The sequence below is a fragment of the Ilyonectria robusta genome (genome assembly GCF_021365365.1).
Source record: "Ilyonectria robusta strain PMI_751 chromosome Unknown BGZ61scaffold_14, whole genome shotgun sequence".
NCBI classification, from domain to species: domain Eukaryota; kingdom Fungi; phylum Ascomycota; class Sordariomycetes; order Hypocreales; family Nectriaceae; genus Ilyonectria; species Ilyonectria robusta.
In genome coordinates, this window is record NW_025764448.1 from 927,327 (window position 1) to 952,195 (window position 24,869).

Sequence of the window (24,869 nt, forward strand, 5' to 3'; positions counted from 1 at the left end):
CAATTCCGACATTTCTTGACGCTCATGATGCGCACACCATCCGTTTGCGACACCCAAAGTCCCCTACTTCTTCGCAACGCCCACACTCTTGTCCTCGTAGTTCCCAATGGGCGCGTGGTTATACAGCCATCGGGCGACGAGAAAGCTTCCGACGGCCCAGCCCCAGATGAGGACGGCGACGGAGGAGGTCAGGAGCAGGGCGGGCATGAGCACCATGAAGGCCACGCCGATCCAGAAAAGGGCGAAGACGAGCGCGGCGCCGAGCGAAAAGGCGACGGTGGAGAGGGAGAAGGTGGCGAAGAGGAGGACGGGGAGGAACGAGAATAGCAGCTGGGCTACGATGAAGGACTGGAGACGATGTTAGCTTTGGTGTCGATGTGTGCGATGGAATCGAAGGGAGGGCGTACGAAGAGAATGGGTCGGGCCGACGCGAACTCGGCGGTACTGTCGTAGGCGCGCTGGCGAGACGACGGAGACACGACGCGGTCGAGAGAGCTCTGGGCGTACGAGAACAGGCCGGAGGACTTGTCGCCGACATTGTTTGTAGTCGTGGTGGCCATTGCGATCGGTGGTGGGATGGAGCTGTAGCGGAGCTCTCGGGACTGAAGCTATCTAGGTCTAGATGCTTACGGGCAATGTCCTTCCAGGGCGTAAGTTAGCGGGCGGTTAGATGCTGTGGGAGGATTCGATCGGCGGGATGATGCGCGACAGCTTCGGACGGGTTGCTGGCGGTGGTTGAGGGAGCTTGCAGGCAGTGAGTGCTTGTGCTGACGGCCGGAGGGATGCCATGATGCCGTTCCGTAGAGGGAAGCTGCTCGTGGGTCAATGACGTGACGCGTCGCACCCACATGCCTGTCGCAGCGGATTACAGGGTATTTACAGCGACATTCCCCGCCCTACACTGGTACGTATAAGTCAATCATGGTCGGATTCTATCCATCACCCGGAGTGTCGGCGGCATTTCTCATTTTCTCATTTCTCCTTGTTGGCTACGATGAATCATGGAGGACTCGCAGATGATTTCAGCTAATTTCTCTCGAAATGATGAGAGTTGAGTTTGGCTTCAAGTCAGCACCAAGAGGACTCGTCTACTTGCATCAGGCAATCTTCAATGGCCTCAATTGGAAGCAGCAGAAGCTAGTAAGGAAGAGCCAACCCGCACCCATACCTCCGAGCTAACATACTATCAGTTGCTTGAACTTGCTGTGCGTACCCTCGCTTCTTTTTCGCTCTCGAGTGGATTCCAGATCTGATCTCGCATTCCGCTGGTGTGGCGAGATTGGCGAGCAACTACGGAGTACAGCGGGGCGCAATTAGTCGCGACCCAACACGAAGCGCTGTACGAAGGGTCGCTGCTGAAATAAATATTTAATATGCAGTGCTGTATTCTTGGGCTTGTTTTATTACCATGTTATTCTCCCGCCATCCAAAAACGGTGACGAGATACACACGTTGTGTCGAGGTAGATGGTCGAAAATGATGATACGTAGGCTTGAAGCGCCCAACTTTCGCACACCTAAAGTCTTCTTGGGTTCTGGCATTTATCATAACTCAACTCTTGGTTTGACTCAGTCTGCGACATTGCCACCGTTTGCTCACCGGAGGCGGTTTCCGGTCATCGCGTTCAGGACCCCCGTGACAAACGAACCCCTGCTCTCCAGGTTGGTGCCGTCAAAACTAACAAAGAATGAAACAATCTATTCTCAGCAACCCTGCTCACCGTCCACACCGGCGTCCTCTGTCTTGTCCGTCATTGGGGCCAGTAGACAGCTCGGTGGTTCTTGTCAGCCGTCTTTGTTCATCATCGGGGAGCCGGGCTCCTAGCTGGGCGAAAACAAGGCTATAGATAGCATTGAAAAGAGTCACCAATATCATCAAATATGACCTGTAGCGCAGGATGTTCCCTTGTCGAATTTTGTATCGTTTTCTGTGAACCACGTTTCCCCCCGGCCCTGTATCACTTTCACACTTACTCTGTTGGCCTGGGCTCGAACTTGCTATAAATCCAATGAATCTCCCAGTAGGAGTCACCTCTCACCATGCTTTCCAAGGCAGTTCCATGCTTAATAATGCCAGGGATAATGTAGGTGTATAGCCATGTGCCCTTATTACGTGGGAAGCTAACACATGCCCATAGCAGTGACACCCGAGCTGGACTCGGGAAACCCATAAGCATACAACACAACCACCAAGCAGCTCGTCAATGGCTCACCGTCTGGGTCGCCGTCTACAAACCCGAGGACGGAAGATACTTCCACTGGGCCATTTCCATCTGCGACGAATCCAGAAACCAATGGCATACCTATGAGGCTACCCGTACTTACCCCAAGGGTCCCTTCACAACAAATTACATGCAATGCGACCCTCAACGATCATCCCAGTGTCTCCCATTGTGCTTTCTGAGCAGAATTTCCGCAACCTATTTCGACGCCGTTACTCAAACTATCAAGGACATCTCCATTCCGAAACCCCAGGGTGACTACAATTGCCAGACCTATGTTATCGACGTCTGTCGTGGTTTAGTCAGGGCGGGACATGTGAATGCAACCGACTTCGTGGCCACGCTGGAGGAGCTCCAGGTATATCAAGGGGAGCAAAAGAGAGAGTTTGGGAAAAAGGACGGTGAGGAGAAGCTGAAAGTTGTTTCAGATGAGTATGTGACGGATTCTGCCTCCAGCGAAGAATTTCCATGATAGATGTCCGTTGCAATTTTGTTGCTGTCTTGGGTCAGTCGGGCAATTTACAAAGCCCGGCCTTGCCATCTAACTAGAGGGTTACCTGTGGTAAATAGATAGTACATCATGGCTCCAGAGCCTTTAAAGCAGCGTTTCAAGTTATCGCTCGTGCATCGTTACCACAGCCACCAAGTGATGCTTGGATATCCTCTAAACAAAGTCCGTTTTCATCTCGCCGAATAGGTACGCATCGACTGCCTCCAAAGAGCATAGAGCAGCTCAGAGGATTACATTATCGCACACGTTACTTCACCAGGACCTTGCAATTTCGTTTGGAATGGCTGAGCGCAGCTTGGCTTCGCTTTTTGGCATGGTCCCCCGCTTGAACTGTGTGATGGGATTCGTCAAACAATCTCAACGGTTTCTGTATGCTGTAAAGATGGATGAAGGCCTACACTGTGGTGATTGGAAATCGTATGGGAACGCTATGAACCAGATGTCGGGTTGCAACAGTTCTCCAAGCAGAAATATGCCACTAACAAATGAGCGGAAACGACACCGGACCCAAGCGAGCTAACTGTGCGAGTAAGAGGTTCTTCAGCATGATTTGATTTTATGCAATCAGTGTATCCCACGCACACGAACTGCAAGAATGACTAAATTTTTTCCTGTTTTACACAGTAGAAGACATGGCCTCGTTCTCCATGTCGAGAAATTTTAGCTTCCCTATAATACTAGATTCACTTAATCGATCTATCAGCTTGTATACTGGTTCGGTTTCGAGACATTGCTACTGAAAGAAGAGGGGAGGTCTAGGAAGTATCCCAACTTTGACAAATTCAGTATGCTGACTCCAATTTTAGTAATGGGGCTTGTCTTAATGAGAGTCGTGTAGATGATGGGCCTAGCTTTCGAGGTTGCACATTGGACAGTCTGTACTGCAACCTCAGAGCTTGGAAGGGAGTTAGAATGGGTCGTTTTCCAAGTGCCTGGTCCTCTAGGCGGTTCGGCCAGTTCATCCATTTCTTCACTGCAATTTTAGCGCTGGAAAGGGAGTTGGAAAGTAAATTGACTTGTCTTTCACTGCAATTTTAGTGCTTAGCAGGGAGTTGGGGAGTTGGGGAGTTAAGGGACGCATTGCATTACACTGCAATTTTAGCTCCTAGAAGGGAGTTGGGAAGTTGTTGGAGTCTGGACCTGACTAGCACTGGGGTGGTAATATTAGGGGTATCCGATACGTTTGGCTCACCTGGTTAACCTAACAGAAGTCATATTAAACTTGACTCGTCAGCTTAACTTTGGTGCAATTTAGGCTCTTCAAAGGTGCCAGAGGTGTTAAATGGTGCCTCAACCAGGTCGCATGATTACGGCACTCGAACTTCCCTAGAAGCGCTAAAATTGCAGTGACACTCCACTAACGTCTCAACCCAGACGATGTATGAGTGGGGTTTCCCAATTCCCTTCATTCATTCAATCGAGTTCATTAGACCTAATTGTGTAATGTCATTTCAATTCGTGTACGTTCAATCAAATATTGCATGTGAAACCGATGTTAGTTCGAGGTGCTCATAAGAGCGACGAATGCCTTGCTTGCCATATCGAGATATAGGGTAGGCAGCTTTTGCATGGGCCGGTGTCTTTGCAACGACGTCTCGTGTTCAATTAGAGTTGAAGAATGGGCCATGGGGAAGCTGACTGTGACTGCAAAGTCAAGTCGATGTTGTATTGGATATTTGGGAGAGGCTATAACTCCAGGAAACCCATCCATCAAGTGTTCCAAGCTCATCCAGACGGCAGAAACTCGGCTTCCCTGTATTAGCAGTGCCGGCTTTGAGAGTCCAACAGGCCCCAATAAGCCATTATCGAATGCGCATACAGCAGACCAATGACATCCCTCCATAATATGAATTGTGGTAACTGGCCAAGCTCGGCTCCGTCTTCCCCGCGGCAGCGAACACGGCTGATCCGGCGACGCAGCCCATTGGCTCGCATGACGATTTGCAACCCAGGAACAGCACGCGCCTCCCCGCATCGCTCGGCGAATGATGGAACATGGCCACCGGCCTCGGGGACGGCGGAAAATGAGAGCCATCCAACCTCACGAGGTCGGCGGGGTCGGCCCATTCGTACCCATTCCGGTGACGATCGCGAGCGCAACGCCTGCGCTTTACGTTGGGGCTGCGGCGGCCGTTGTGGAACGCTACAGGTGACTTGGCGGCGGGTGGGAGGTTAAAAGGGAGGTTCAACGCGCGCGTGTAATCCGCGTCTCGTTCATATCCTGCTTCTTGAATAAACCCGGAATCTTGATTCTTGATTCTTGATTCTTGACCCGGGACATCTCCAGTTGGTCAATACTTGCAACATGAGAGTCGACCAGCGAGGCATCTCTCCCCAAGAGGACGAGTCCCGCCCAGACTACTGCAACGAGGCCGTCTTCCGCCGGAACTGCCTCCCAACCCGTACCTATTACATCCCCGAGACGTCGGTGCTGCTCAATGGCTCCTGGGACTTCCACATTGCTTCCACGCCGCTCGAGGCCCCTGAGCCCAAGGACGACGTGGCCTGGGGCAAGCTGAACGTCCCGGGCCATTGGCAGCTCCAGGGCCACGGCAAGCCTTGGTACACCAACGTGCAATTCCCCATCCCCGTCTGCCCCCCGGACGTGCCTACTGAGAATCCCACCGGTTCGTATCGACGCACTTTCCGTGTCCCGTCTACGTGGGACGCAAAGTCGCAGCTGAGACTGCGGTTCGATGGCGTGGACAGCGCGTACCATATCTGGGTCAACGGCGTCCTGGTGGGGTACGCCCAGGGCTCCAGGAACCCGTCTGAGTTTGACGTGACTGAATACGTCAACCGCGATGCTGCAAACGAGGTGTTCGTGAGAGTGTATCAATGGTCCGATGGTACTTATATTGAAGACCAAGATCAATGGTGGCTGTCTGGTAAGTACGTCGTCACCTCAAAAAGTGCCTTGCTGAATGATGACAGGTATCTTCCGTGACGTGCATCTCATTGCGTTTCCCACTGACACCAGGATTGAGGACTGGTTCTTCCGCACTGAACTCGACGAAAAGTACGAGAATGCCACGCTCCTGGCCACCGTGGATATCCTGGCCCACGAGAAGGGCGACCTGGAGCTTACACTCTCAGAGCGGAACAGCGGCCGCGTCGTTGCATCTACATCAGTTCCTGTTGACCAAAACGCCGCTCGCGTGGACATCAAGCTCGACGTCTCTAACCCCGAGAAATGGACTGCAGAGACGCCATACCTGTACAATGTCGAGCTCTCTCTCAAGACGGGCAGCTCGACCGCCCCGTACACAATCCAGCAGCGCATCGGCTTCCGCAAGGTCGAGCTCAAGGACGGCCTCATGACGGTCAACGGCCAGCGCATCCGCCTCCGCGGCGTCAACCGCCACGAGCACCACCCGCTGTTCGGGCGCGCGGTGCCGATGGACTTCGCCAAGAAGGACCTGCTGCTGATGAAGACGCACAACATCAACGCGCTGCGCTGCTCGCACCAGCCCAACAACCCCAAGGTGCTGGACCTGTGCGACGAGCTGGGCCTGTGGGTCATGGACGAGGCCGACCTCGAGTGCCACGGCTTCTACGACGCCATTGCGCGCCCGCTGGACATCCCCGAGGAGATGGACTACGGCGAGCGCAAGAAGCTGACGTTCCCCCAGGCCGCCAAGTTCACCTCGGACAACCCGGCCTGGAAGGCGGCGTACCTCGACCGCATGGAGTCGATGGTGCAGCGCGACAAGAACCACACCAGCGTCATCGTGTGGAGTCTTGGCAACGAGGCTTTCTACGGCGCCAACCACCAGGCCATGTCTGAGTACGGTCAGAAGTTTGACCCCGGCCGTCTCATCCACTACGAGGGCGATGAGCACGCCGTGTCGACGCAGATGTACAGCTACATGTACCCATCGGTCGACCGCCTCATCAAACACGCCCAGGAAGAGGGCGTAGTTGACGGCAAGTTCGAGAAGCCCATTGTCCTCTGCGAATACGCCCACGCCATGGGCAACGGCCCTGGTCTGCTGGAAGACTACGAGCAGGCCTTCCGCGACTACCCTCGTCTCCAGGGCGGCTTCATCTGGGAGTGGGCCAACCATGGATTGTGGAAGGACGTCGAGGGAGGCGCCGGCTACTATGCCTACGGCGGTGACTTTGGTGACTTTCCCAATGACAAGACCTTTGTCATGGACGGCATGGTCAACAGTGCCCACCAGCCTACGCCCGGATTGACCGAGTACAAGAAGGTGATCCAGCCTGTCCGGTTCGAGTTCAACGACGGAACCATCACCGTAGAGAACACGTACAACTTTTCCGACCTGAGCCACCTCGCGGCAACGTTTAAACTGGAGGAGTTTGGAAACAAGTGAGCATCGCATCAAACTTGTGGGCAAGTTCACAACTAACAAGTTTACAGGACACGCCTCCTCACCGCAGGCGCCTTGGACCTCCCAGCCGTGAAGGCGGGAGAGAAGGGCACCATCGCCATCCCCGCCGAAGTGCTCAACTACAAGAGCGACGGCGAGGTGCACCTGACTGTGTCGCTGACGCTCAACCACCAAACTTCCTGGGCAGAGATCGGCCACGAAGTCGCCTGGTCGCAGCACCGCCTCCAAAGCGCAAAGGCCGCATCACCAGCGCTCCCCATCTTGCATAAGCCGTCATCGAAGCTCCAAGTCGTGACCAAGGGAGCGTCGGTCGTGGTGGCTGGCGATGAGTTCGTCTTCACCTTCGACCGAGCCCGTGGCGCGTTGAAGAGCTGGACTGCCAATGGCCGGACGCTCCTCGACGCTGACCCGAAGAGCGGCGTTGCAATTGCGCCGGCGTTCTGGAGGCCTGGAACTGACAACGATGTCCCTCAGTCATTGCCGTACTGGCGAAGATTCGGAGTCGATGACCTGACGTCGCAGCTCCGCTCATGGAATATTGATACGTCCAGTCCCGACAAGACTGTGCTGAAGGCACACACCTTCATCACCCCGCCCGTCCTTGGTTGGGGATGGGACTGCGAGATTGAATACACAGTGACGGCAGTTGGCGCCCTGATCGTCAACGCCAGCCGCCTCGCACCAACGGGATCGTTCCCATGGCACGTTCCCAGAATCGGCCTCAACGTCCACGCCAGCAAGGCCCTCGACCAGGTCCGCTGGCTGGGCCTGGGCCCCGGCGAGAGCTACCCGGACAAGAAGTCCTCGCAGCGGGTCGGCGTGTGGGAAGTCGGCTCCGTCTCCGAGCTGCAAGTCCCGTACGACGTGCCGCAAGAAAACGGAAACCGCCTCGAGACGCGGTGGGTGAGCCTGACGGACCCGCGATCCGAGGGCACCGGGATCCGCGTCAGTCGGCTGGACGGCGGAGACGACGCCGAGTTCAGCTTCGTGGCCAGCCGCAACAGCGTCGACAACGTGCAGGCGGCCGAGCACCCGCCGGATCTCGTCGAGGGAGATGCGACGTACTTGCGGGTGGATGCCAAGGTTGCTGGTGTTGGCACTGCGGCGTGCGGGCCCGGTGTGAGGGAGGATCTGTTGGTCAAGACTGAGGAGACCGGGTTCAAGTTTAAGATAGAACACATTTAAGCGCACAGGATTTGTTTAGTGAATACGAACGAGGTTTGAAGTTCTGACAAAGAGCTCAATGATGCATAGCGTGGAGGCTGTGTGTGTGCCCCTTGGTGAGATTCAGGCGTTCCGCTGTGCAACGGAGATGTACGTGAATGCTGTCGGCGCTTGGCGTAAGGTAGGATGAGCTGCTGCTTCGCTGTGAGTGGTGTCCAAGCAGGATTATCCAATCCAATAAAAAAAATTAGGGAAACAATAGATGACGAGGGAGGCATATTGCCAAAAAGTGAAGCATTGAATTGATCTCAACAACACAACCGAGAAGCAAAAAGAACTGTCGGTGGAGAGGCTCGAACTCTCGACCTTTGGATGTCCCTGACCTTTGGTCAAGTCATATGTTATATGAGACCAACGCTCTAACCAACTGAGCCACACCGACAAGTTGTGGTTGTTGTTGGAGGAGCCAGTCAAATGCCACATTAAGAAGATGGACGGAGTTGTGGGGGAAAGGATTTGCGCCTGTTGCGGGTTTGGTGGAGGTGGGGGCTGAGGCGAAGGCGAGTGGCGAGAGTTATTCAGGGACTTTACTTGTGGGCTGTCCAGGGGCTATTTAAGGTGTTATTCTGTCTGCCTATGAAGTACCACGCTATCGTCCCGCGTCCTCGGCCCTTCGCGCTCGCGCGCTCTCGCCCATCGCCCGCCAACTTCTCCTCGCGGGGCGAAGCCGCCTCAGCTGCGCCACGCCGTCCACGACGCGCCCACGCAGCCCACTGTAGCACGCTGCAACCACAGCGGGCTTCCGGGCGGCAGGATGACCTCTCCGCGCGCGGTGGCGTCCGCTCCTTGCTGTTTCGGGGCCCCCGATTATGGCTGCCTGCACCGCCGGAGACGTGGATCGTGGAAGGATTGCGAATGCGGGCGTGTTGGCGTTTTGGCATGTGCCTGGTGCGCGGTGGTTGTGGTGGTCGTGGTGGGATATAAGATGAACTGAATGCCTCGAGATGGAGGGAGGGAAGCATCAACACTCAGAACAGAGCAGATTACAACAGTCTTCCAGGTTTCTTAAGCATAACCGTTAACCTTTTCGTCTCTTAATCCATTACATTGCTCTTCTGTATAATACCAATACCCAGCTCGAGTCCACAACACCACAAAACCCATCATCACCGCCCAACATCCAACATGACCATCTACTCCGCCTCCAACCGCTCCATCGAGTCCATCGACCCCCTCAAGCAGGCCCAGACACCCCAGACCCCTCCCGTCTACACGCCCCAGTCTGAGACCCCCGAGTATCGCCAGTCTCCTCGCATGTCCCAGGAACAGCAGCAGTCTGCCCCCGCCAGCACCAAGCCCACCATCGGCGAGCGCTTCCACAAGATCAGCTCCAAGGCCGGATGGCCCTTGAACAAGGCGGCTAATGTCATCGGCGCTGAGGGATGGTGGCCGACGAGCATGAATAAGGAGTGCAACAAGGCTGCTCGCATCCTCCACTCCTTCACCCGTACGTATACAAATCGTCCTGGTATAAGTCAACCCTCATCGCTAACTCCCTCCTCAGAGCTCGACGCCTCCGCCCCGCCGCCCAAGGCCAGCGGCCCCATGCACCCGACTGGCCTGACCCGCAAGTCCATGGTCAAGATCCCCCCGGCCGTCCTCCGCAACTGCGCCGGCCTGGCCATCTTCAACGTCCTCCGCGCCGGCGCTTGCCACAGCTCTCTCGCCGGCGGCTCCGGTGTCATCGTCGCCCGCCGCTCCGACGGCACCTGGTCTCCTCCCTCGGCCTTCATCGTCACCACCCTCGGCGCCGGCTTCATGTTCGGCCTCGACGTCTACGACTGCGTCTGCGTCCTCAACACCCAGGAGCAGGTTGCCGCCTTCACCAAGCCCCGCGTGTCTCTCGGCGCCGAGGGATCCATCACCATGGGCCCCATTGGCTCCGGTGGCCATGTCGAGTCTGCTGTCAGCAAGACGGCCAAGCCTATGTGGAGCTACATGAAGAGCCGCGGCCTGTGGGCTGGTGTCCAGATCGACGGCACCATCATCCTGAGCCGATCCGACGCGAATGGCCTCTTCTACAACGAGCGCGGGATCACTGCCCAGAAGATCCTCTGCGGTGACGTCGCCTGGCCCATGGGCGCCAAGCCCCTGTTCGAGGTCCTCAAGGCTCTTGAGGGCCGCCAGGACTATGACCGCACCATCGTCCAGGAGGTCGGCATGGTTCCTCCCCCGAGCGAAGCCATCCTGTCCGACAAGCGATCGTCGGCGTCTTTTGTTTCAGAGCCCCGACGCCAGTCCGAGGTGGTCAACATCGTCAACTACGACGAGAAGACTGCCTACAGGGATGAGCCTGCGCCGGAGTACAAGGACGACGACAAGCCACAGTACAACAAGGATGCCGGCAAGCCCGATGACAAGGACGACGAGGACTATGACATGGTTGCCGACGAGAAGGAGAGACTTGCCAAGTCAGGATACTAGGTGCTAGGGGTTGATTGTTTGGCGTTTTCGGAAGAAATTGGGTTGCATACATTGACTGGGTTCTCACATCTTCATTCTTTTTCCTTTGTTCATGAGTGGTCGGTTTGGATTAATGGCTATGTCATTCTTTCCTTGGGTTCGGTATCATAGATCGGTATACCATCAACAGCTTTTTATTTCACCACTTCCATCAATTTCCACTCTTCTGTGTCTAAATATCTTGACATGTACGCTTTCCATCTTGCATTCATGCCCCTTTCAAGGCGAATTGTCCAATGTGGGTACCATTCATCGATCAATACATCTGAATCCCCTGCCATCGTAGTGTGTAGCGGGGTTCATTGGTACCCCGCTGTCTGAGGTACTTTCAGCGCCCCGTGTAAGTGCTACCGTCGTCGGACAGGTTCGAGAAGAAAACAATGGAAAGAATTGAGACGAGGGAATCAGCTGTTACCTGTATATAGAATGCATCAAGCCTTCTATGAGCGAGTGAACGGCTCGCTAGCCACAAAACAGGTACCTTTCAGCTCACAGTTATGTTCACGACCATCGATCGCATGGGCTCAAATAGAAGCACCACACAGGAGCTATTCGGGGTGGAATTACGGCTGGTCTTACAAATACTGGATGTTGTCATGATTCAATCAGTTGTCAGGTCACAGGCCTGGATTTTATTTCCAAAATGTGCTGTCCAACTAAGACAGTCACGATACGTATCTTGATAAGCTCGGCCGAGCTCCTCCGCTTTCCGGGAACATGCAGTCCCGCATGCGGCATGCGGCATGCGGTACACCATAAGATTCCAACAACCATCCCCAGCACCCATCTTCTTCAACAACATCAAGATCCCTTTTCCAGTGGCAAGATTCCCAAAGTTAGTCGAGTAGCGACCTCTCCAACATGGCGACCACAGAGGACCCCTCATTCGCCTTCTACGGCACCCTTATCCACACACCCAGCATCCAAAGCATCGAGATCCTAGAGCAAGCCATCTTAGTCGTGAGCGCGTCCACCGGCTGCATTCTCGCCCTGCAAGCCAATATCCCCAAGGATCAAGTCCAGAAGACGCTCACAGCCCTTGGAGTCGCGCCCAGCCGCACCACGCATCTCCTCCAAGGCCAGTTTCTCATCCCCGGCTTCGTCGACACCCACAACCATGCGCCGCAGTGGATGCAGCGCGGCCTCGGGCAGGGCATGCACATTCTCGACTGGCTTTCCGGTGTGACTTTTCCCAACGAGGCGCGCTTCCGCGATCCTGAGTATGCGCGCCGTGTTTACGCTGAGATGGTCGCCGGAATGCTGCGGCAGGGCGTCACCACGGCGAGTTACTACGGTTCGTTGCACGGCGAGGCAACATGCATCTTGGCAGATACCTGTCTCAAAAAGGGCCAGAGAGCATTTGTTGGGAAGTGCAATATGAACCGGAGCTCGCCTGATTTCTACCGCGACGCAAGCGTTGAGGAGTCGCTAGCGGAGACGGAGCGATGTATCAGTCACATCCAAACCATTGATCCCTCCAACAAGCTCCTCAAATACGTCATCACCCCTCGCTTTGCCATCTCGTGTGAAGCAGATCTCCTCGCCGGTCTGGGAGATATCGCCTCTCGCAACCCAGACCTCCCGATCCAAACGCACTTCAACGAAGCTCAGCAGGAGGTCAAGGCCACGCTCTCCCTATTCCCACAGTTCTCTAACGAAGTTGACCTGTATTCTCACTACAATCTCCTCAACCCGAGAAGCATCCTTGCTCACTGCACCATCATGACTGATGCCGAGACGCAGAGCCTGGCTGACCTCGACTGCGGCATTGCCCACTGCCCGACTTCCAACATGACCGTCGGCGGCGGGTTCATGGCCGCACCTGTGCGAGACTTCTTGAATCGCGGCATGAAGGTCGGGCTGGGAACCGACTCTGGCGGCGGTTTCTCGTCATCTATCCTTGATTCGATGCGCCATGCTCTTATTGCATCATTCTCACGAGAGGCGGCATCCGAAGGTCGTGAAAAGGGTTTGACGCTGGAGGAAGTGTTTTACCTCTCGACCATGGGAGGCGCGAGGGTCATGGGGATGGATGACAAGATTGGAGACTTCAAAGTGGGCAAGGAGTTTGATGCTGTCGTGGTCGATATGAACTCAGCTCGTGGCGGAGTGAATGCGCCAGTGGAGGATGACGACGAGCTGAGGACAGTGTTTAACAAGTTCCTGATGACGGGAGATGACAGGAACTTGACCCAGGTTTTTGTCAAAGGCCAAATGGTTCATTCATTGTAGGCAATTACATTAGATATACGATAAGTCATTGAGCGACTCATGTTCTACAAGTCCGCAATGCACCATCCGAGCCTATTCCGCTTACACCGCCTCATCTCCTACCGGTGCTCGTCTCTTTGCTCTTGCCCGTCCCGAAGCATCCCCATCTACGCCTGCAATATCCTGGATACCACTCGTACTGCGTGCGAACATGGTGCTGCTGGCCGCACTGTCCAGACCGCCATGAGGCCACTCTCGCTTCGCTCCCCATCCGACACTCCCAGACAGCGTCTGTCCCGCGTAGTTGACATCGCCATCGAAACCGTACCGGAAAGCCTCCTTCGATTGCAGCGGGAGATGGTTAAACCGCCAGTCCCATACCGCAGCGTACGAGGTGCGGTATGCAGCAAAGGCCATGACAACCCCGATGCACGACCCTGCGACGATGTCGTACCAGTTGTGTGCAGCATCAATAGTCAGTGAGCCGCAGATGAGCACGGCACCCAGCAGGGGCAGAAATGTGAGTGTGAGCTTCCAGAAGGCAGGCTTGTGATCGGCCCAGACCTTGAGCTTAGCATTGAGCCACAGGAAGAGGAACCCGAAAGCAGAAAGAGCGGCGGATGAGTGGCCGCTGGGAAACGACGTAACGGCGTTCTTGAGCTTCGCGCGGTCAGGTTGAGTGCAGATACCTATGGTGTACATGATCTGTTGGAACCCAACGCCATTGAGACCAGACTCATTGTGCGATCCCGCAAGGGAGATGTCCGGCATGCAGACATCGAGAAAGTACGGCCGAAAGCCTCCCACGAGCTGTTTGAGAGCGACCTGAAAGACGGACGCGAGAGTGACGGCCCACACCGTACCGATGATTGCGTTACTGGCATCCCAAGCAGACTTGATGCGTATCTGGGCGAGGAGGTAGGTGGCAATCGGGATGGCGATGGAGATGAGGCCCGCGAGCCACGACGGTATGATCCAACCGCGGTAGGGGTACGCCCATTGAGGGTAAATGATGTCTCCAGAGGAGTCGAAGGTGATGGGAAACGTCCGCGTGACGAGGGTTGGGATCGGGGCGTGGTAGAGCTGGAGACGTTAGTGACACAAAGCACGAAACGTTGGGTATGGGAACCGTACGGCAGTAGTAACACCACCCACAACGGCCATGCACAAGAGGTCAAGCCAGGATAGTTTGATCCATTCTATCGCAAATGTCTTGAACTTCTGTATGGTTGTCGTATGGCGCCGATTGGGCTGAGGGCGGGATGGCATGGTGTGACTGCAGATGGCGCTCGGCAACACGACCAATCAAAGAAGACGAAGTAAAGTATATGTCGATGGTGGCAATCCTTCAAGAAAGTGGGAGGATGCCAATTAAATGTATTTCATTGAGTTTCTGGTCACAGGGCAAGCTTCTAGTTCCGGTTACATGTCGCGTGCTCAACGCGGGATACATGACGTCATGACCTTCTTCTATGACCAAGCGCAGCGGCTTGAACTATTCAACGACTAGAGAAGCATCAATCTATCACTAGCTGTATTCGGCTTAAGAGAACACTCAATTGATCACCCCAATACTCGAATTCGTAACAGTTGGACAGTATTGATCACTGGGGTAGACAGCTCCTCGTTCTCTGTGAGCTGGAACAGACTGCTGGACTTTTCATTTTTATTACTTATAGGTGATAAAAAATAGCTGCAAGGCGAAAAGGTTAGTAAAGACTTAGACAAATCAATAAGATGAACTTATAACCAATGTAGGCCATGGCAACTAGACATACACGACGAAAACACAGTAGATGCAAACATTAGGTTTCCTCTTTGAATGAACTCAAAAGCTATCATATGAATAGAAACTGTTTACTCAGCTTAATCTATCTTCTTCCTCAAAAGATTTTAGAAATTTAACAAAATCAAACTCCACCTCTTGACCTGGTGCTTGTTCCACAAGATTACCAAGTGATTGTATATCTGATACCGAAAAATCATCCCGCCTATTGATATACAGAGTAGGCGCTGCATCATCCGATAACTCATTGATCCGCCCAGGAGCACCAGGTTCAATGCCGGCCTCTTCAGATATCTCAGGAGGAGCGTCAGTACGCGAGATACTCTCGTGAAAACCATTCCTCTCTCTGAAGGCGCTAAAAATACTCTGAAGAACAGTCCCAAAAACACGCGTGAGTGCTTCAGGCGTCAGAGTCTGCTCGACCGCGCGATCAACTAGGTCCTCAATGTGGGGGCGCATTCGCCTTGGGAACTCATTTTGAGAGAATGTCTCAAATCTCCGAAGAAGCGTTCCCTCATCTTGTTGACCAGAGCTTAGTTCTGTACCAAAAAACCCTTGGTCTGTATGGTTATTAGCATCAGTAGATGAAATCGGAGGGGAACCATACACGGGGAGGGAATCAACTCATCGCCTGGAAAGAGAAGCCTGTATACTTCAACCCATTTGTCCTCCTCTGATACCATTTCCTTGTTTCTTTTTTTCGATCGCAATCTCCTCTCCTGGTCCTCATTTATACCCTCTTGGGGCTCTGGGTCCTCAAGCTGACATGGCGTTGGAAGCCTCTGATGTTCGGTGAGCCCCGCAAGCGACTTGAGATCCTGAAAGCAACGGTTACACTGATATCTTGGCAGTAGATGGCGTCGATATAAATGCTCCCTATAGGTTGTAGTTGTTAATGCATGGTCCCTAAGGCGAGAGTATAACATACTTGACTCTATGGACGGTTGACCATCCATGCCAGCACCACGCCCACTTCGTACCTCTACAACTTTCCCTGTTATGCTTGAAGAATGGACAAGCAAGTAACAAGGATGCGTCTGCATCACCCTTCCTTCGTTTCTTCTGGACAGTGTCATCACCATTCTCATCCTCTCGATGGTCGTCGTCTTTGTCCTCCGTATCTTTTCGGCGTTTGCCTGCTCTCTGACCTCTAGACTCTGTTCGATTCAGTGTATCACTAGGTGGCGCAGAATAGTGTTGGTGTCCAGAAGATTGATCTGCTTCGCCACATGTCCACTCTGCAAACCTTTGAGCTAGAAGATTTTGGAGCCAGATCATCAAGCGATCGATTAGAACGTCCCTTCTCATCGATGCAATTTCGCCTGGGGACATGCAGCGAGTCGTTTCCAAGCATGTACTATCGCCTGCTGATGAAGAGTCTTCGGCACTTTCTCTGGAAGAGGAATCGGTGCTGTGACTGGATGTTTCTTCTGCGTCTGCGTTCGCGTCTCCAGTAGACTCGCTGCGCTCCTGGTTTGGTTGTGTCCCTCCGGGCATCGGGGTGTTGTGTTCTGCTTCCAGATTTAAGGGCATAAGTCTGTTTGAAAGCTCATCCTCTGTGATTTGGTCAAGGCCTTCTGTTCCGGACTCTGAACTAATATTAGGAACGCGAACGTCAAAACCAAGACTTTGGAAAGGTTGTGACGGTGGTTCGGGTTGCCGTCCGATTGGCTCGATGCACAATTCGGGTTGAGGTTGTTTGGTCCCCTCGAGGTGTGCACCTAGATGTAGAGATATCTCTTGAGAAACAACTGGGCGTCGGTAACCTCGTAGAGATGGAGAAGAGACAGACGATTCGTTGTCGAGACGTCTGGATGACCTATGCCCACGCCTGCGATGGCGTCGGTTGGTCTCGACCACCCGATTGCTCGGATCATTCCTTGTAGGTCGCCAGCCTGCCTCATGAAGGCCAGGAATTTGTTCCAACTCATGCGAATTTATTGCGTAACGGTATTCTTCATCGCGAATGAGTCCGTGGCGATGGATATGGTCTAGGAAGAAGTGGTCGGGACGCATTTGATTAGCCCTGAGGCCTTGAGTCCGGAAATGGTCTGCGATGTGGTACATCCGCGCCTGGTAGGATGCCCAACGGTCTGCAGCTGAGTTGGATTGTGCAATATACTCTTCGTCGCAGAACCAACACACGCAGTGCTCAGGGAAGTTGTTGCCCAAATGGGACTGTATAATATGCGAAATCCAACCCTCTTCGTCGTTTATATTGAACGTCACCCTGCAAGGGCCATATTCAATCCACTCGCAGAGGAGTCTTGGAGAGGCGTCCTCATCGCTGGCTAATTAACGGTCGATTAGTGCACGGCGCTTGGTCACTCTTTGTACACGCCAAAGACCAGGATAACTAGGTCTCGTTCGAAAAATGAAAAGACTCGCCAAAGACGTTGTTTCGCGCTGTTCGCGCTGTTGGCTCTGGGGCGCGGTCGAAGCTGTCTAAGCTGTCGATACTGTCGGCAGAGTCAACACTATCATCGCTGTCGATGCTGTCGATGCTGTGGACGCTGTTGGCGCGGTTGACGCTGTCAACGTTGTCGGACGTCTCTGACATCAACCTGGGAGCATAATAAGTAGGCATCTCACTCGAAAGCTGGTAATACGCGGTAGAGCGACTCCTCTGCGCATGGTAGTCCTCCACCCAGGCAAAGACATCGTGGAGTCCGACGCTATCGGACGACTGTAAAGTGCCGCCCTGTAGAGGAGGGCGGGTGGAATCAGAGGAGATAGCTTCGTCCATCCTCGAAGCTGGAAAGTGATAGTGTAGAAATTAATGAAAATCAGTGATGTCAAAAATTCAAGGAAGATGGGCAGCAATTTATAATGTAAATTTCATTGCGCAGCTGCGCAAGAACAGGCTGAGCTGCACTTGTACTGATTTAATGCGGAATGTCGCAACTCAGGACAAGACCGGGCGGTCACAACTGGCAGAACACGGTAAAGACTGACTTGCCTGTCTAAGAGAGCAACACATTCAACAATAAACTGGACTTGAGTTCATTAAATCTACTGCTGTATTCAAGACGTTCATTTTGGTCTGGTAAACTATTCTACTAGATTGCCATCATAGATCAAATCATATCATAAAACGCCGTGCCATGCCTGCTCATGTGAAGTCATTCATGGCCATGCTATCCCGTCCGGTCGCGAAATCTGAGCGCCAGAGTATCTATATATACAAGAAAGATGGATTCGGTTATTTCTTTGAGGCGAGCGAGCCCGGGTTTGCTATGGGAGGAGCTCGGCTGCGCACGCGGTTGTCGTAGCCGAGTGCATCACCAATAGTCCAGTCCTTGTTGCTCGTCGACCCAGAGACGCACTTGGCGCCGTTCCAGGCGATGGCCGCAGCGTGTCGCCATTGCTCGGTCACGTCCTTGGTCATCAGCTGGGTGTAGAAGAGGCGGCAGTTGGCAGCCTCGTAGCGGAAGTGCACGGGGTAACCATCGAGGTCGTCGTCGGTGTATCCGTTGAGCGCGTTGACCTGGCCGCCGTTGGCTCCCGCGACAAAGGGCATCAGGGGCGCGTTCTTGAGGCTTGGGAAAGCGTTGGCGGCGTCCTGGACGATCTGGATGGCCTTCTTATCCTTCTTGATGCCGGTGAGGAACTGCGAGGTGGCCGAGAGGATGTCGGCGTTGCGGTAGAGCAGCGTACCCTTGACACCACCCATAGCCTGCATAGCCAGGTGGAAAGGTCGGCCACCCAGAGCCAGAGTGCGGATGCCGTGGTTGCGGGTGAGGAGGCCGGTCAGGATGTTGCAGGCTGAGGCACAAGTGCCGTCGGTGACGATGAGGATGTTCTCGGGCTTGAAGACGGGCTCGCTGATCACGGTGTAATTGGGGTTGACGCCGTTGTAGTAGTAGGGGCCAGAAGGGTCCCAGGGGACGTCCTTGTCGATCTGGAAGGCAGAAGTGACGTTCTGGTGGCCGGCAGCAGTGTGAGGGCCGAACCACTCCTTGCCAGTCTTGATGGGCATGTTGTCGGGGTCGACGGGGTAGTACGTGCTGGAGGTGATCATGACGTTGACGAGGGTGTCGTAGTCGGCCTCGGAGGTGACCTCGAGGAGATCGTTGGCACGGTACCGATCCCAGCCGCTGAACTTGCCCTCGGGGAACAAGAGGCGGTAGATCTCGGTGGCGAGGGTGACGGAGCCACCACCGTTGGCGGACAGGTCGATGATGAGCTTGTCGCGTTTTTCCTTCTGGGCCTTCTTGAAGAAGTCGACAATGACATTGCGGCCCTCGAGGACGTATTCGGTAATGTTGAAGTTGTCGAGGTCACCCAGATCAAAGCCGACGGGGAGGAAGCTCAGGATGGAGAGGACGGCGGTGTCCTGGTAGTCGGTGTCGTTGAGAAAGTATCCGGCGACAGAGTTCATCGAGTGCTTCACGACGGGGTAGGGGAACCCGGGGACAACAGCAGAGTCCTCCGAGTCGTCGGTGGCGCGGCGCATCTTGACGTCCTCGAATCTCTTGGACTTGTTGGAGGGGATCTCAAAGGCGGCCTGGAAGTCTTCTCCCGAGTTGATGCCGTTGAAGTCGGTGGTGGGCATGAAGATGATGCTGTTGGTGATCTCGAGCGAGCTGCCGTTTCGGAACTTGACGGTGTGCGAGTCGGGAATCTCGAACTGGGTGAGCAGCGAGGCGCCGACAGAGCCCATGGCGGTGCGCTGGATGGTCGAGAACATGTTGTTAAACTGGGCATCGGGGTCCTGGTAGTTGGCCGTGTTGAGGGTCGCGGCCTTCTCGAGCCACTTGGCGACGGGGATGCCGTCGATCCTGGCGATGGCCGACGGGTAGTAGTCGAGCTCCTTGTTGTTGCCGTGCATGACGTCCACCGTCATGAAGAACTCGGGCAGGTGGGTGCCGGAGCTGGAGAGCGGCATCAGGTTGAGGCCTCGGCGGACGAACATGAAGGCGTTGAGCAGAGCCGGGGGGTAGTTGAAGTGGTTGTCGTTGGCGGCGGTGAACTGTTGAGCACGGTGTTAGTGGAGGTCCAAGTAGGAATTGTTGGCTTCAAGGGTCGGTCTTACAATGGCTCGCAGATCCGTCATGAAGTCATACTGAGAATCATATCCGCCCTTGCTGAGCTTGCTCCTAACGGCCTCGATGCCGCCCAGGACGTCCACGCCCGGGAATAGATACTCCTCCGGGGGGTTGGCAAGGACCTCGAGGGTGCTCTGGAACTGAACAAAGGGCAGGAGGTAGTCGATCAAGGCAAGATCGCGCTCCTTGGCGAGCGGCACCGACTTGAGACAGGCGATGCCGACGGAGGGCGGCACGTCGACGATGGGGGCATCGCCCGCCTTGGCACCCGAGGCCTTGTACGCCTGGGCGAGGACCTTGCAGGGCTCCGAGTCGCGGTCCTGGATGTCTCGCACGTAGTTGAAGGTCGGCTGGTGTCGCACTTGGTGCATGACCTGGCGCGGCTCCAAGGCGGCGGTGGCCAGCCCCGCGAGGGCCAGCAGGCTGAGTCCGGGAATCATGGCGAAGACTCTGGCGAGATGAGATGAACCAAGTCCCAAACAACAAGAAATAGAAGGACAATCAAGCTGTCCAAGGTCAGTATGAGCAGTAGGGCTGAGAGGAGGACGCAGGCCACTCCGGGAGCCAGCCGGCGTTCTTATATCCAGCCATGGTGCTTTGTCCAACGCACTCAGCCCAGCCCGCCCCAAGCGTCCGCAGGCCAAGCTAGTGAGAGAGAAGCTAGCAGGGAGAGCAGCAGCAGCAGCCTCACGCGGCAGCTCGAGGCTGGAGCTGGAGAGCCTACGCCGTCGTCGTCGTCCAGCCCAGCTCCGAGGCGCAGCGTCGGTTCCACACCCGAGCAAGGGATCGCCGCAGAGGGGCCCGTGAAGGCTCCCCAGCAGGGCTGAGCTCCGCTAATGAGCTACGCGGAGATGGAGGCAGAGGCTAGGCTTGGCTTGGGACTTGGGGTTGGCTGGCTCTGTCTGTTGTGTCTGGATCCTGCAGGACGAACATCAGGACGAGCATCAAGGACGATCAAGGGCGCTTCCTGGACGCCTCAGGGATCTTCTTCCAACCGGCGTCGTGCGGTTTGTTGTCAGTAATGACGGCCCAATTACGTCCGTCTGGGGCCCTGGAACATCTCCACGTTCAGCCCTGTTGGCCAATGTTACCTACGGCTTACTTGTCGCCAGGTCCAGCACGCAGCCGGCAAGGTGATGCTGCAGGTCCGCTCGCCCCGGCCTCCGGAATAAACAATACAAACACACTCTTCAATCAGACCGCCTGGAAGGATCAGAGCTGGATTGACGAAACTCATCCGTGTTGACTCGGAAAGATGCAGATTCTCGCCAATGACTCCACGTGCTAACCCGCCACCTTTCATACTGGCGTCCCCCAGGGCACCCTCAGACTGTTCCAGGCCCCGCCGAGAGCCCAGGCCGCTGGAAGAGGGCCTCTCGGCCTAAAGATTTGACTCTGCTGATTAGTCCAGCAGCTATTTTTACCTGCCAACGACGGGTCCGGTCAGCTGCGGTGCTGTGCTAAGGTGCTAATGTGCTTAGCCGTAGCCCGCGAGGAGGCAGCGGTATCCCTGCTCCCTGACCCGCCCCTCTCATTTCGTTCCGAATCTCAAGGTAAAATCAGAGGTAAAAAGGGCTTTTGGTCTTTTGTTGGTCCTAGATCCTCCTGGGGCGGGGTCTCTAGCGGCCCATCCAGGGCCCATCCCAGTGACCATCCCAGTGACCATGGGCTCCGCAGTGTTGAGTCTCATCTCTATTGCTGACTTCAGCATTCCCGCCTCTCAATTTGGGGGCCGTCAGCCAGCAAAGCTCTCTTGGTACTTTGGTTTGGTGATGCTGCACGACCTGTATGTCTCGGCTTGCAGCGTTCAGATCTCTCTACCTCGCCCGAGATCCGGTCTTACACTCCCTTCCACGCGTGATCTGCATCGTCAGGCACAGGGAGAATCGGGCCACGGAATCCAGGTCCTCGGGACGTGGTTGAAGCACATTTATTCACATGCACATAGAATCAAGACAAAAAAACTACGGAGCATCCGGGAGGATTGAATCTCACCGTGACACAGCCCAGAGGCGGCCCCAGTTTTCGTAGAGATCACCGCCATTACCATGCAATTTTACCCACGCATCTATCGACATGTGCATCGGCCGAAACAGCCCGGCTTTTAGAGCCCCTTCTTTGGGACCTAGGGCTTACAGTCTGACAACAAACAAAGCGGGACGTCATGGTAGAAGCTGTATCCCAGCCATTGATGATCAATCCATCAGACGGTTTGCCGAGTTCGGATGAAGCACTAACATCGCCCGCTAGGTGGCTGGAGGATACCCCTGTATTCATCCATCTATCCTCGACCGCAGGTTCTCAATCATGCTCCAGTTTCTATCGTTAAAGAAATACATATCTCAGTTCGAGCTCTCGATTCTCCGACTTAACGGGTATTAATTCTACCAGTCTTCTTAAAGGTACCATTCCAAGCCTCACAAGAGCTCTCCGCGTCTGGTGTGCAGAGACCAGCCTCAGACTTACCATCCACGTCTGCATTTCTGTCATCGTGCAGATGTTTCCCAGCCTCCCCTTCCAAACCCACTCTACTTGATGGGCAATATAACGCGTGATTCTAGAGTACCACCAATTCCAAGAATGGGTGGTATTTCCCAACACTCTCTCACCAGCAGTGACGGCCCTACCAGTAAATCGCGGCTGGCGAGACTCTGGGGAAGCATGACGAGCGCCCTTGCGGGAGGCTTTACTAATTAATTTAGGATGAGAAAGATTCGCTCCCTGGTCTTCTTCGCGCTTGGTCCTCTCGTTGGGTTCTCGTAATGGAAGCGTGAAGCTACATGTGATGGTGAGCTCCGTGTATATGGTGGCCACCGTAGAACATTACCAGGGCAAGGAACGTGAAGAAGCATCCGAGGCCCCATTTCTCACCGTTGTAGTTCCTTCGTAATCGCGGATGCCCCATCGTCCTAAACAGCCAAGAAAGGTACTTTGACACATCCTTGCCTCAAACATCCAGTTCCTCCTCCCTCGTCCCCGCCTGCTTCTCGGAAAACGCACTCTCCGCGCCAAGCGAATCCTTTCTGGCGCACAAGTCCGTCTCATCGGGTCTGATCCTTTTGCTCTTTATGACCAGCTCATGCGCGAGATGAAGAGGCAGATACGGGGAACCTCGATGTATGCAAAAACGACATCCACACATGCCATCGCCGAGGCCAGGAATCCCACGAGCTATTAGTCAGGAAGAGGGATAAGCAATTTCTCAAGGTAATTTACGAACTCAAAGTCCGAAGGCTCGACGTAGGGCCATGCCGAATCAGCAGTGCAATGCATGGGAGACCATGGTCATCATGTCTCTTGAAGATGGGCGGCGCATCCCCATCGGGATGTCAAAACGTGCATCAGATGGCTCTCTACGCAGAGGTCCTGAGTTTGACCTGAAAAGATATACAATAGCACACCATCAATAATGCCCGGAAGGGTCTTGAAACCCAGCAGCTTAACGGCTTTCACAAAAGGCTGCACACATGCGCCAACCACGATGCACGAGTTAGATGATAACAGATCCTCGGGAATATATGAAGCTCACCGTCCAAGTGAGGACACAAGGGGACACAAGGGGACAAAAGGATATGAGAATCCGAAGGGAAAAAGGCTTCATTGCACGGCAAATCTTCTTCAATGGGGTTCCAGGCCACTCCAACCGCAACTCTCGCCAACTCAGTGCCAAACACGCAAACATCACCGCTGTCAACGTCAATCAGATTCCCAAGAACGGCCTCACCTCTGGCAACATATTCCAATGCTCTTCGACAGTCAAGGTGGAAGGAAAGCAGTCACGATTACCTAAGTATAGGGCATCAGCGGGAATTTAGTGGAGAGATAAGATGATGTACTTGAAGAAGTAGCCAGCTACAAATCAGCAGCTTCAAAGGGCAAAATCCATGCGGCAAATGTTCTACCCCGTCTCCACCCGGACGCAAATCTAAGACAAGAATCACAAAACAAGTACGAACACCGTATCAAGCATTTGTATTAGAGGCCTGTTCTTTTGCCTCGAAGATTCAGGGCTTGTAGCAAGGTTATCCTCTACACCCTGCACGGTTGTTACTTCCAGCTAGTAAGGTTCGGAGACAGAATGGTAGGAGCAAACATCTAAGGCAACAGCTGGAAAAAAAAAGTGAGATTGGGTTCTTTTGACTCTTGTAACCCTTGTGGCTTCATCCGAAGGTCATGCTAAGTCAGGCGACGTGGAGCGCTCTGTCGACGAAAAAGAGAAGTGTTACATCCAAGACAACGAGCGCTACATCGTTACAGGGGCGGCAAACCCTCATGTTTGTCACATTATCCCCTTCGCCTGGAATAATACTGCTGCCAGGCGTGACGAGGCCTCGACGCTCTCTATCCTCCTTGATTACTTTGTTACGCTGGATCACTGTCTTTATCACCTTTGTCTAGGGGTAGGGGCCCGGGCAAAGTTTGGAACATGGTGGCTCTGAGCCCGCTGCTTCACTCTTGGTGGTCCAAAGGGTATTATTTTGCCTTCAAGTACCTCGGATCTGCCCCCGCCGAAGCCCCCTCTAGTCTGGCTGTGATCACGCTTCAGTTTCGATGGATGCCTCGAAGTTCAGTCCAAAACGGAATCCACATCGTCAAGCTTGAAGATCAAAGAGACCCCAGGAAGGGCTTGCTTGCTCAACTCAGTCACCACTATGGCGATGGAGTCTCGACTGCGTGCGGCGACACTGAAGGATGTACCGACTGTTATCGCACCTCCCTCGTTGGCGTCACCAATTTCGAAACGAATCATCGCATTTGTTCGGGCGACATCATCAAGGTCAGGCGTGAGGCCAAGTATGTGGATGAATTCAAATCGATGATTGACCTTCAATGGGCGCTCATCTGCACAGCGGCGATGTCGGGTGCTGCGGGAACTCCTGAACTTCTCCGGGGACTTGACGATGAACTCTCAGCTGATGATGAGATGGTCGAAGAGTGGAGAAAAGGCGTGGTACAAGGGGAATTGGACGACTCAAAAGGATGTAAAGCTTATTTTTATATATAAATTTAATACAATAAAGAATACATAAAATAAAGAACTAAAAGGTTA

The 24,869-nt window shown here is 54.2% G+C and overlaps 11 protein-coding genes and 1 non-coding gene across 12 annotated transcripts; 6 read left to right on the forward strand and 6 right to left on the reverse strand.

Moving 5' to 3' along the window:
* Window positions 1-63: 63 nt before the first annotated feature.
* BGZ61DRAFT_495505 (uncharacterized protein) lies at window positions 64-560 on the reverse strand (the record flags this gene model as incomplete). Its single annotated transcript, XM_046250898.1, has 2 exons — window positions 64-348; window positions 408-560. The coding sequence occupies 2 exons, from the start codon at window positions 558-560 to the stop codon at window positions 64-66; spliced, it is 438 nt and encodes a 145-aa protein (XP_046102480.1).
* A 314-nt stretch (window positions 561-874) lies between these two features.
* On the forward strand, window positions 875-1,480 carry BGZ61DRAFT_455222 (uncharacterized protein). The gene is made up of 2 exons (XM_046246348.1): window positions 875-1,140; window positions 1,191-1,480. The coding sequence occupies exons 1-2, from the start codon at window positions 1,042-1,044 to the stop codon at window positions 1,251-1,253; spliced, it is 162 nt and encodes a 53-aa protein (XP_046102481.1). The 5' UTR covers window positions 875-1,041; the 3' UTR covers window positions 1,254-1,480.
* A 566-nt stretch (window positions 1,481-2,046) lies between these two features.
* On the forward strand, window positions 2,047-2,792 carry BGZ61DRAFT_455223 (uncharacterized protein). Its single transcript, XM_046246349.1, has 2 exons — window positions 2,047-2,083; window positions 2,138-2,792. The coding sequence occupies exons 1-2, from the start codon at window positions 2,070-2,072 to the stop codon at window positions 2,691-2,693; spliced, it is 570 nt and encodes a 189-aa protein (XP_046102482.1). The 5' UTR covers window positions 2,047-2,069; the 3' UTR covers window positions 2,694-2,792.
* A 2,041-nt stretch (window positions 2,793-4,833) lies between these two features.
* On the forward strand, window positions 4,834-8,673 carry BGZ61DRAFT_455225 (glycosyl hydrolases family 2, TIM barrel domain-containing protein). The gene is made up of 3 exons (XM_046246350.1): window positions 4,834-5,620; window positions 5,667-7,065; window positions 7,117-8,673. Exons 1-3 carry the CDS (start codon window positions 5,038-5,040, stop codon window positions 8,270-8,272), a joined length of 3,138 nt encoding a protein of 1,045 aa, XP_046102483.1. The 5' UTR covers window positions 4,834-5,037; the 3' UTR covers window positions 8,273-8,673.
* On the reverse strand, window positions 8,590-8,693 carry BGZ61DRAFT_t147. The gene has a single exon. It is a non-coding gene; the product is annotated as a tRNA-Met (tRNA).
* A 584-nt stretch (window positions 8,694-9,277) lies between these two features.
* BGZ61DRAFT_589960 (uncharacterized protein) lies at window positions 9,278-10,923 on the forward strand. The gene is made up of 2 exons (XM_046256605.1): window positions 9,278-9,758; window positions 9,816-10,923. The coding sequence occupies exons 1-2, from the start codon at window positions 9,437-9,439 to the stop codon at window positions 10,733-10,735; spliced, it is 1,242 nt and encodes a 413-aa protein (XP_046102484.1). The 5' UTR covers window positions 9,278-9,436; the 3' UTR covers window positions 10,736-10,923.
* A 712-nt stretch (window positions 10,924-11,635) lies between these two features.
* BGZ61DRAFT_534450 (uncharacterized protein) lies at window positions 11,636-13,006 on the forward strand (the record flags this gene model as incomplete). The annotated part of the gene is made up of 1 exon (XM_046254150.1): window positions 11,636-13,006. One exon carries the CDS (start codon window positions 11,636-11,638, stop codon window positions 13,004-13,006), a length of 1,371 nt encoding a protein of 456 aa, XP_046102485.1.
* Window positions 13,007-13,046: 40 nt separating this feature from the next.
* On the reverse strand, window positions 13,047-14,348 carry BGZ61DRAFT_57569 (phosphatidic acid phosphatase type 2/haloperoxidase). The gene is made up of 2 exons (XM_046256199.1): window positions 14,120-14,348; window positions 13,047-14,068 (listed from the first exon to the last, which is right to left on the reverse strand). Exons 1-2 carry the CDS (start codon window positions 14,252-14,254, stop codon window positions 13,088-13,090), a joined length of 1,116 nt encoding a protein of 371 aa, XP_046102486.1. The 5' UTR covers window positions 14,255-14,348; the 3' UTR covers window positions 13,047-13,087.
* A 446-nt stretch (window positions 14,349-14,794) lies between these two features.
* BGZ61DRAFT_455231 (uncharacterized protein) lies at window positions 14,795-15,401 on the reverse strand (the record flags this gene model as incomplete). Its single annotated transcript, XM_046246351.1, has 1 exon — window positions 14,795-15,401. A coding segment is annotated over exon 1 (379 nt), but the record flags the coding sequence as incomplete, so codon positions are not given.
* A 1,203-nt stretch (window positions 15,402-16,604) lies between these two features.
* Window positions 16,605-17,036, reverse strand: BGZ61DRAFT_279562 (uncharacterized protein; the record flags this gene model as incomplete). Its single annotated transcript, XM_046238440.1, has 1 exon — window positions 16,605-17,036. A coding segment is annotated over one exon (432 nt), but the record flags the coding sequence as incomplete, so codon positions are not given.
* A 937-nt stretch (window positions 17,037-17,973) lies between these two features.
* Window positions 17,974-20,190, reverse strand: BGZ61DRAFT_356055 (uncharacterized protein; the record flags this gene model as incomplete). The annotated part of the gene is made up of 2 exons (XM_046240763.1): window positions 17,974-19,743; window positions 19,807-20,190. The coding sequence occupies 2 exons, from the start codon at window positions 20,188-20,190 to the stop codon at window positions 17,974-17,976; spliced, it is 2,154 nt and encodes a 717-aa protein (XP_046102489.1).
* A 4,055-nt stretch (window positions 20,191-24,245) lies between these two features.
* On the forward strand, window positions 24,246-24,824 carry BGZ61DRAFT_480041 (uncharacterized protein; the record flags this gene model as incomplete). Its single annotated transcript, XM_046249147.1, has 1 exon — window positions 24,246-24,824. One exon carries the CDS (start codon window positions 24,246-24,248, stop codon window positions 24,822-24,824), a length of 579 nt encoding a protein of 192 aa, XP_046102490.1.
* Between the last annotated feature and the right edge of the window lie 45 nt (window positions 24,825-24,869).